Source organism: Salvelinus namaycush, chromosome 14, assembly GCF_016432855.1.
Source record: "Salvelinus namaycush isolate Seneca chromosome 14, SaNama_1.0, whole genome shotgun sequence".
Classification (NCBI taxonomy): domain Eukaryota; kingdom Metazoa; phylum Chordata; class Actinopteri; order Salmoniformes; family Salmonidae; genus Salvelinus; species Salvelinus namaycush.
The window spans coordinates 14,980,381-14,991,463 of record NC_052320.1 but is presented as its reverse complement, the minus strand read 5'-3'; the positions used below and the strand labels follow the sequence as shown (position 1 = coordinate 14,991,463).

Sequence of the window (11,083 nt, the reverse complement as noted above, 5' to 3'; positions counted from 1 at the left end):
TGGGAGCTTTTGAGAGAGCGTGTGGACCTGAGAACTTACACTGACACTGTTTTCGCTCTATCTGTGTTGGAAGGCTGGGTGCTGGTGCCGCCCTGAGGATTTACACCATGACACTTTGGTGGACCCCTATTGTGTTTGCGGAGCTGGGACCTGAGATTTACAACGGACACACTCATTTGGGCTCCCATTTGTTCCTTTTCTACTTTTTCTCTAGCAGCAGACTTGACCCCAAACAGAGGACATCCGCACCTCAGCTTTCAGCATAAGTGTTCTGTCTTGTTGCCACTCAGTCCTTCTCTGCGTTTGTCTTTGCCATTCAATCACCACCCCAGGATTTGTTCTGTGCCACAACTTCTTTTTTTTAACCAGACTTTACTGTTTTCTGTAACCCCCAAAATCAAGACCACCACAATCAGCACGAGTTCACATGTCTGTTGGGTTAGTTTTTTTTTTTTTTCTCATGGATAGGGCCTCGTTGTTTTACTTTTTCCAGGTTCTTTTGTGTCTGTTTTTTTGGAAACTACGTTTTTTTTTATGATAGTTTGTACAAACATCTATTCATGCAGAATGAAAAACAGGTGATATCATGAGGGTGGTGTGTGATAGGTTGATGTGATTAGAGGTCGGGTAAGGTGGGTCATCCATAGTAAGTTAAGGGGTTAGTTACAGAAAGACAAAAAAAAAGACTAAGGACTCCTGTGGTAAAGAAAAGAAAGGATCTAAAGACTCTTGGTTTCATACTTTCTCAATCATCAAGTCATTCTAACAACAAGTACTCTTGGTTTTCATACTTTCTTCAATCAGTCATTCTGTTGGTAATTCTGTGAACATTTGCCCTAATAACTTGACGGGGGGGACCAGAGAGGGAGGATAGAAGGTTTATCCCTTTGTACACACTGGTCAATCAAATCTGGTAGAACGGATCTAGGGAGAAAGAAAAGAGGAAGAAAAAAGAAAAAGAACTGATAAAATAGAAGAAAGAAAGAAAAGAGAAAAAGAGAGAAAAGAAGGAAAAAAGCAAAAAAGAAAAGAAGAAACAAAGAACGAAAAGAAAAGAAAAAGCAAAAACAGAAAAAAAAGCAAAAAAAAGAAGAAAAAGATACGATAGAAAAAAGAACGAATAGAGTTTGCGAGAATGGGAGGAGAGAGGATCAGGGGAGGAGGAGGAGCGGACGAGGAAGATTCTGTAATGCTGATTGTCTGTTCAGTGTCCAGTGGGACTCATCCTAGCCCTGAACCAGGCTTCAACAGACACATCTGATCTTCATCATCACATCACACCATGACTTGTTGGCTCTGAGGAACAGTTTGTCCATCCGCCAGTTTCACATTTCAGACACTCATTGTCAAGACGCACAGTTGACCTGTGAGTAGGGCTGACCGTATTACCGCCACACCGCCAGTCATGTATCACTAGCATTGAATGGCTGCTGCCAACATACTGACTCAAATCTCTAGCCACTTTAATCATTAAAAATTGGATGTAATAAATGTATCACTAGCAACTTTAAACAATGCCACTTTATATAATGTTTACATACCCTACATTACATCTCATATGTATATACTGTACTCTATACTATCTACTGCATCTTGCCTATGCCGTTCGGCCATCGCTCATCCATATATTTGTATGTACATATTCTTATGCATTCCTTTACACTTGTGTGTATAAGGTAGTTGTGAAATTGTTAGATTACTTGTTAGATATTACTTCATGGTCGGAACTAGAAGCACAAGCATTTTGCTACACTCGCATTAACATCTGCTAATCATGTGTATGTGACAAATAAAATTTGAAAAATAGAAAACCCTTTTGCAAATATGTTAGCACAGCTGAAAACTCTCTTCACTGTTGAAGTTGAGACTGGTGTTTTGCAGGTACTATTTAATGAAGCTGCCAGTTGAGGACTTGTGATGCATCTGTTTCTCATACTAGACACTCTAATGTATTTGTACACTTGCTCAGTTGTGCACAGTTTTCAGCTGTGCTAACATAATTGCAAAAGGTTTTTCTAATGATCAATTAGCCTTTTAAAATTATAAACTTGTATTCGTTTTTAACACAACGTGCCGTTGGAACACAGGAGTGATGGTTGCTGATAATGGGCCTCTGTACGCCTTTGTAGATATTCCATAAATCTGCCGTTTACAGCTACAATAGTCATCTACAACATTAACAATGTCTTCACTGTATTTCTGATCAATTTAATGTTATTTTAATGGACAGAACATTTGTTTTTTTTTCAAAAACAAGGACATTTCTAAGTGACCCCAAGCTTTTGAACGGTAGTGTATCTCTTGATTTCCAAGGCATTTGGAAATCAAGGTTTGTATCATTCACAAGTTTCTAGCATATTGGACCTCTTTCAAATGATCACTTTTATGCTTGACATAGACAATTCATATGCACACTTGCTCCGGAATGGGAAAAATTGCCTTTCTATTTTATTTAGTTAAGTTCAATTATATTTTTCTTACTATAAAATCATATAATATAACATAGAGGCAAGGGACTTATAAGTATATATTTTCTGCTTAATGAATAAGCCTACAGCCTATGGCATGGAGCATTGCCAGATAACATACAGTAGACCAACTCATATTCTATTCTTCTGAAATACATTTTATTCATATTATGTTTGTTTAGACCTGGCTAAACTAAGTAATGGATTTATTGTGATGGTGTATATTAAATTGATTTATTATACTTTTTTAAGTGTATATGTTCCAAAGGCACACATCAGTGGCTTGTATGCAGTTTGTATGTTTGGAGGCCTGGAGATGCTAAACGTGTTTATGTTAATTAACGGTCAATTACCGTGAGACAGGCAGTCTTTTGCATGACAATAACCAGATGACAAAATGTCATGACTGCCACAGCCGTACCTGTGGGAGGGTCAGCCAAACAGGGTCTCTTTCTCACAGCACACACAGGCACACACACACACCCCCACTTTCCCGGTAGGATCCATTACTGTGGAAACTGAAGGCGAGTCTTAAGTGTCTTTCTTGTGAGAAACAAAATAGTTGTGTAGGTAAATGTGGTCCCTCTCTTTGTGTGTTCTAAATATAGTTGGTAGTGGGAGAGAGATGGAAACAGGAAAGACACTGGTGTTTTCTGCTGATGAGTGGCCCCCTCTGTTTCCTTGTATGAGTCGCTGCTGTTACGTTCCTGGAATAATCCACGTGTTCTCCGACTCCCGAATCTCACACTGTTCGCTATATAGTGCACTACTTTTGACTAGGACCCATAGGGCTGTGGTCAAAAGTAGTGCACTATATAGGGAATAGGGTGCCATTTGAACGCATCCACAGAGCCTGTTGACTCCTTGTCAAGATGGATTTAAATCATTCCAAACATTGATGGCGTTCATGCAGCCCCTGCCAAGTCTTTCTCCTTCCTCCACTCCAGCCTCCTAATATGGAGGCCCTGAACCCAGGGCTGTGTCAGAACATGTTAGGGAACAGGTGTTACAGCTGCATTTACACACAAACAACAACTGGACTTTGACAGACACACCACATTCTTACACAGAAACACACTACAGCGTGCGTACTCACGCAAAGACACACCTCATCAGGTGTTGTGAAAAGCACATTTTTCATTCTATTGATAAACACACCGTTTTATTGTTGGTTCATTAGCAGTGGGGAGTGATTGATGTAGTCTAACAGTAATAGTCTAGTGAACAATGGACTGTTTGTTTAATGATACAGTATACGTTGATGCTGTGCACTGTGAGGGCCTGTAAATAGCCCTTTGATTTCCATGGACGTCCGAACTAAAGCATGAGTTACATCATCCGTTTTCCCCATTCAGGGGTTGAGAGTACACAGCTGGCTATAGCAGTGTGTATGAAGGAGGCTTTTCTCCTCAAACACAGTGCGCACCACACTAAACACTAACGCTGAGAATTGCCAGGGACCTCACGAAATGATATTATCACAATGCTTAGGTGGCGATTACAATATATATTGCGATTCTCACAATTCAACAGCGGTATTAATGGAATCTACGGTCTCTCACCCTCAGTCACGACACAACCTCTTTAACCCAGCTGTGAGGTGAAGTTCTCCTGCCTGCAGATCTTTACCCGAGACAGAAACACTCAGTGTTTATACAGTATTTTACCCTTTCACTTTTTTTTTTACTGGTGCTGCTCATAATTTGGATACAGGCCAAGTCAACTTTCATGAGTGACATGTACATATTTTGACTCAGACACTTGAGACCTGGCATGTAGTTATAAACTCTCTACCCAAGACTTGCTGGGAAATGTCATGTCAAGTCTTTTTATTTATTTATTTGTCTGTATGCGGGTGCAAGTGCGTGTGCACGTGTCAATACTGTGTAGGAAGACCTGCATCTCTTTTCCAAACCCTTCCTGGATCCTGTTGAACGTGGTGAGGCATCTTTCCCACTGACTCCACCATGCAATGCAAATGTCCCGGAGCAGCATGCAAAGCCATAAACATCTGCCATTTATGTCACTGAAGAATGTAGAGTTAGGAGAGGAGTGCAGCCCAGTGGAGGAAAATCGAGCCCTGGGAGTTAAGTGTTACTGCTGTACTGTATGAAAACACTTGATCTGAAGTCCAGAGGTTGGTAGTAAGGAATGGATTTTCTGAGAAACTCAACACTCTCCCTCCCTCCCTCCCTCCCTCCCCTCCCTCCCTCCCTCCCTCCCTCCCTCCCTCCCCTCCCTCCCACTATCAGAGTCCTCGGTGTCTGCGCCCCTGGGGTCAGTCCCCATGGACCTGCGTGTGACGGAGCGTGTGATGCGGCCGGGTTCGGACACAGCCCTGCTGACGCCCCTGCACCCCCCGCTGCTCCTCAGCCCCTTCTCCCCCCAGCCCTGCACCCCTTTCTCGCAGCAGCAGCTGCACCAGCACATACGGGTACGTTCTGTATGGCTATGCCCACTCCCAGCACACAGTCACCAAACACTCACACACTGAAGCCCCTGGAATCCATGCATTTCAGTACATGTACTGTATTTAATGTTTAATGCCTGTAATGTTTACATTTGTGCAAATCATATTAGTAATGACTTTCATGCTCCATTCAAGCTCATTAGTCCAACTCTTTCTGTCACCCATATGTCACACATTCCCAGTTCAGAGGGGCACTTTTTCCTGTTTCCACACATGCTTTACTGAGTGTCTCATCGTATTTCAGTTCAACATGGAACAACGGAGACGTGAGCAGGAGCAGGAGAAACAGCAAGAGCTGCAGCAGCTGTGGCACAAGGACAAGAGCCAACAGAGTGAGTTTTACTGTGTGTGTGTGTGTGTGTGTGTGTGTGTGTGTTTAGTTGTACTATCCTTGTGGGGACCAGAAGTCCTCACAAAGACTGTAAAACAAGGGACAATTCAGACAAGTGTGGACATTTCGCTGGTCCCCACAAGGATAAAGGCTATTTTAGGCTCATTTACAATTATGGTTAGGGTTAGTGGTTAAGGGTAGGTTAGGTGTAGGAAAAATTGGATTTTGAATGGGAATCAATTGTTTGGTCCCCACAAGGATACAAAAACATACATGTGTGTGTGTGCTTGTACACTGTAGTATTGTTGCCCTGATTTGAAAATGTTCTGCACAATCTGGTGTAAAGAGAAATAGATCCATCAATGTCACTTCCACAAGATAAACTTCCTGCACACACACAAACATAAACACAGATCAACACACACACACACACACACACTCTGCAAATGTACATTTTCACCCCAACTAACCAAAGAATGCCTTGTGCAGAAAAAACATGTAGACCCACCCATTTGAGAGGCATTTTCCTCTGCCTTTTCCCAGCAAATTGAGTCATCATCAATTGCACCTATACAAAAATAATACCAAATCTCTTACAACAAGCAGAGGAAAACAGTAATGTTGTGCTCTGTCTTTGTGTGGCCATAAATACATCTGTGTGGTCTCTGAGCATTCCTCCAGTCAGACAGTATCTGGTAGGGCCCTGAAGAGGAGGGGAGAGGATGAGCTGAGTAATGTTGTTTTGACCTCTGCCCTGTGGGTCCCAAGCCTGGTTCTCTGTGAGTGGCTGTCAATGGACCATTGTGGCTCTGAGCTGCTTATCTCTGTGTTTTGTGGGCTGGAGCTGAGGCATGCTAGACATCACGTGTTACCTCGTCCTCACACAGAGCCCACTGTTCCCGTTGCCTTACACACACACACACACACACTGGGAAGGTCAGGTCCATCTGTGGATAAAGGGAGAGACTAATAGAGGGCCATTCCCATTGTTTATTTTATTTATTTATTTCACCTTTATTTAACCTGGTAGGCTAGTTGAGAACAAGTTCTCACTTACAACTGTGACCTGGCCAAGATAAAGCAAAGCAGTTCGACACATACAACAACACAGAGTTACACATGGAATAAACAAACATACAGTCAATAATACAGTAGAAAAAGTCTATAAACAGTGTGTGCAAATGAGTTAGGATAAGGGAGTTAAGGCAATAAATAGACCATGGTGGTGTAGTAATTACAATATAGCAATTAAACACTGGAATGGTAGATGTGCAGAAGATGAATGTGCAAGTAGAGATACTGGGGTGCAAAGGAGCAAGATAAATAAATAAATACAGTATGGGGATGAGGTAGTTGTGACAGGAGGAGTGTCATACTGTATATAGTCTATCTTCAGTTACCAGACCATGCAGTGTGATTGGTCTGATGGTCTCTATATCTGTGTTGATTGACAGGTGCCGTGGCCAGTTCCCTGGTGAAGCAGAAGCTCCAGGAGGTGATTCTGAAGAAGCAGAAACAACAAGCCCTGGGAAGAACCAGCTCCAACCCTCTCAGTGGTCCCCCTGTGGGCTACAGGTGAGAACTCTTTACACCTTCAGTAGCATGTGGGCTACAGGTGAGAACTCTTTACACCTTCAGTAGCATGTGGGCTACAGGTCAGAACTCTTTACACCTTCAGTAGCATGTGGGCTACAGGTGAGAACTCTTTACACCTTCAGTAGCATGTGGGCTACAGGTGAGAACTCTTTACACCTTCAGTATCATGTGGGCTACAGGTCAGAACTCTTTACACCTTCAGTAGCATGTGGGCTACAAGTCAGAGCTCTTTACACCTTCAGTAGCATGTGGGCTACAGGTGAGACCTCTTTACATCTTCAGCAGCATGTGGGCTACAGGTGAGAACTCTTTACATCTTCAGCAGCATGTGGGCTACAGGTGAGAACTCTTTACACCTTCAGTAGCAGGTGGGCTACAGGTCAGAACTCTTTACACCTTCAGTAGCATGTGGGCTACAGGTGAGAACTCTTTACACCTTCAGTGGCATGTGGGCTACAGGTGAGAACTCTTTACACCTTCAGTAGCATGTGGGCTACAGGTGAGAACTCTTTACATCTTCAGTAGAATGTGGGCTACAGGTGAGAACTCTTTACACCTTCAGTAGCATGTGGGCTACAGGTCAGAACTCTACACCTTCAGTAGCATGTGGGCTACAGGTGAGAACTCTTTACACCTTCAGTAGCATGTGGGCTACAGGTCAGAACTCTTTACACCTTCAGTAGCATGTGGGCTACAGGTGAGAACTCTTTACACCTTCAGTAGCATGTGGGCTACAGGTGAGAACTCTTTACACCTTCAGTAGCATGTGGGCTACAGGTGAGAACTCTTTACACCTTCAGTAGCATGTGGGCTACAGGTGAGAACTCTTTACACCTTCAGTAGCATGTGGGCTACAGGTGAGAACTCTTTACACCCTCAGTAGCATGCTTTCATTTTTTACCATTACATTATGTGTCAGTATGTGTCATTTCACCTTGATTTCAGTTTCCAATTGATTATCCGACTGACTGTGTTGTGTGTCTGTGTTTTGTTTCTGTAGGGAGCTGGTTCCAGACCCCAGTGGGCCGCCCCAGCCTCTAGTGTCCTCCCCCGCACAGGGTTCCAGCGACGGCTCAGATGACACTCCTCTACGCAGGGCAGGTGAGACACACACACACACACACACACACACACACACACACACACACACACACACACACACACACACACACACACACACACACACACACTAAACCAGGTGTTTGCCATGCAAATGTTTAGTTCTCACATGCCTTGTGCCTCAGGGCCTGATGCTATGAGGCTACACTCTTCAATTAGCCCATAAGATCCTTGTTACAAAGCTGTAATGCTGTAATCTGAAGCACGGTTGCCTGCCCTACACACAGCCCAGAGAGATGACTGACTGACAGAGTATTCATTATAACACAGTTTTGACACACAGTTAATTAGCCACGTGGCTGCACACTACTTCATCACTGTCATCCTGTTCATAATACCTGTTTGGAATCGGATCTAGGCTTCACAATGCCTGTAGAACCTGTTTTAGAGAAGCTCACGGTAAATCTAAATGTTTCCTACATATGGTACATTCTGTACATCAGCAGAATTAAACTGCTGAGAATATATGAATGGACAGGAAATTCTATCTTTCAATGGTATTGATCCTGATTTCTACATTGTACTCAGCTACTAACTTTCTTTTGTATTGGATAGTTTTCGGAGACAGTAAATGTATACTAATGATGTTATCTCTGTCGTTGAGCAGCCTCAGAGCCCAACCTGAAGGTGAAACACAAGCTGAAGAAACACCTGAACACTCGTAAGAGTCCTCTGACACGCAAGGAGAGTGCCCCGTCCCCCATCAAACACCGGGTGCCCGACACTCTGGGTAAGTACCTCACTCCCCCAAACACTGCTGCCCGCTATACTCTGTGGTGCCAGGGCTAATAGAATGACTGAGACATGTTGTGTTATGAACTCTCTCTCACTTCCTCTCCCTTTCTCTCTCTCGCCCTTTCTCTCTCTCCCTCCCTTTCCCCCTTTTTCTCTCTGCAGACTCGTCCCCCAGCAGCAGTAGCACACCAGTGTCTGGCTGCAGCTCGCCTAACGACAGTCTACCCAATGAGAACGGAGTGCTGCAATCTGTTGGCGGGCTGTCCCATGAGGTTATTATCCGATTGGTATTTACCCAGCCTCCCTTCCCCTACACACACATACACCTATACATATGCATGAAGCTTTGATTCTCCTCTCTAGTGTGTTTGTGTGGAGATGGGACCAGTAGAGCCTTAGTTTCTGGACTGTTTGTTCAGTGTGTTTCTCTAGGCTATGCGGTCTGGGTAATGAAATGTTTAAAACAGTGATACTGGAGAAGGACATCTGTCTGTAGCCCTGTAGCTGAACACAACACCAGATCACCTAATCAAACTCTCTCCACCTCGTTGAACACAACACCAGATCACCTAATCAAACGCTCTCCACCTCGTTGAACACAACACCAGATCACCTAATCAAACTCTCTCCACCTCGTTGAACACAACACCAGATCACCTAATCAAACGCTCTCCACCTCGTTGAACACAACACCAGATCACCTAATCAAACTCTCTCCACCTCGTTGAACGCAACACCAGATCTGGTCACCTAATCAAACTCTCTCCACCTCGTTGAACACAACACCAGGTCACCTAATCAAACTCTCTCCACCTCGTTGAACGCAACACCAGATCACCTAATCAAACTCTCTCCACCTCGTTGAACACAACACCAGATCACCTAATCAAACTCTTTCCACCTCGTTGAACGCAACACCAGATCACCTAATCAAACTCTCTCCACCTCGTTGAACGCAACACCAGATCACCTAATCAAACTCTCTCCACCTCGTTGAACACAACACCAGATCACCTAATCAAACTCTCTCCACCTCGTTGAACACAACACCAGATCACCTAATCAAACTCTCTCCACCTCGTTGAACACAACACCAGATCACCTAATCAAACTCTCTCCACCTCGTTGAACGCAACACCAGATCACCTAATCAAACTCTCTCCACCTCGTTGAACACAACACCAGATCTGGTCACCTAATCAAACTCTCTCCACCTCGTTGAACGCAACACCAGATCACCTAATCAAACTCTCTCCACCTCGTTGAACGCAACACCAGATCACCTAATCAAACTCTTTCCACCTCATTGAACACAACACCAGATCACCTAATCAAACTCTCTCCACCTCATTGAACACAACACCAGATCACCTAATCAAACTCTCTCCACCTCATTGAACACAACACCAGATCACCTAATCAAACTCTCTCCACCTCGTTGAACACAACACCAGATCTGGTCACCTAATCAAACTCTCTCCACCTCGTTGAACACAACACCAGATCTGGTCACCTAATCAAACTCTCTCCACCTCGTTGAACACAACACCAGATCACCTAATCAAACTCTCTCCACCTCGTTGAACACAACACCAGATCACCTAATCAAACTCTCTCCACCTCGTTGAACACAACACCAGATCACCTAATCAAACTCTCTCCACCTCGTTGAACACAACACCAGATCACCTAATCAAACTCTCTCCACCTCGTTGAACACAACACCAGATCACCTAATCAAACTCTCTCCACCTCATTGAACACAACACCAGATCACCTAATCAAACTCTCTCCACCTCGTTGAACACAACACCAGATCTGGTCACCTAATCAAACTCTCTCCACCTCGTTGAACACAACACCAGATCACCTAATCAAACTCTCTCCACCTCGTTGAACACAACACCAGATCACCTAATCAAACGCTCTCCACCTCGTTGAACACAACACCAGATCACCTAATCAAACTCTCTCCACCTCGTTGAACGCAACACCAGATCTGGTCACCTAATCAAACTCTCTCCACCTCGTTGAACACAACACCAGGTCACCTAATCAAACTCTCTCCACCTCGTTGAACGCAACACCAGATCACCTAATCAAACTCTCTCCACCTCGTTGAACACAACACCAGATCACCTAATCAAACTCTTTCCACCTCGTTGAACGCAACACCAGATCACCTAATCAAACTCTCTCCACCTCGTTGAACGCAACACCAGATCACCTAATCAAACTCTCCACCTCGTTGAACACAACACCAGATCACCTAATCAAACTCTCTCCACCTCGTTGAACACAACACCAGATCACCTAATCAAACTCTCTCCACCTCGTTGAACGCAACACCAGATCACCTAATCA

The 11,083-nt window shown here is 44.0% G+C and overlaps 1 protein-coding gene across 1 annotated transcript in view; it reads left to right on the top strand.

Annotated features, from left to right (window-relative positions):
- The window catches only part of LOC120059181 (histone deacetylase 7-like), a 67,397-nt gene that overhangs the window by 35,112 nt on the left and 21,202 nt on the right, over positions 1-11,083 (top strand). The window contains exons 3-8 of the mRNA XM_039008032.1: positions 4,721-4,902; positions 5,183-5,270; positions 6,724-6,844; positions 7,866-7,966; positions 8,592-8,714; positions 8,882-8,991. Of these exons, the coding sequence (XP_038863960.1) occupies positions 4,721-4,902; positions 5,183-5,270; positions 6,724-6,844; positions 7,866-7,966; positions 8,592-8,714; positions 8,882-8,991 (725 nt within the window). The remainder of the gene's footprint in view (positions 1-4,720; positions 4,903-5,182; positions 5,271-6,723; positions 6,845-7,865; positions 7,967-8,591; positions 8,715-8,881; positions 8,992-11,083) is intronic.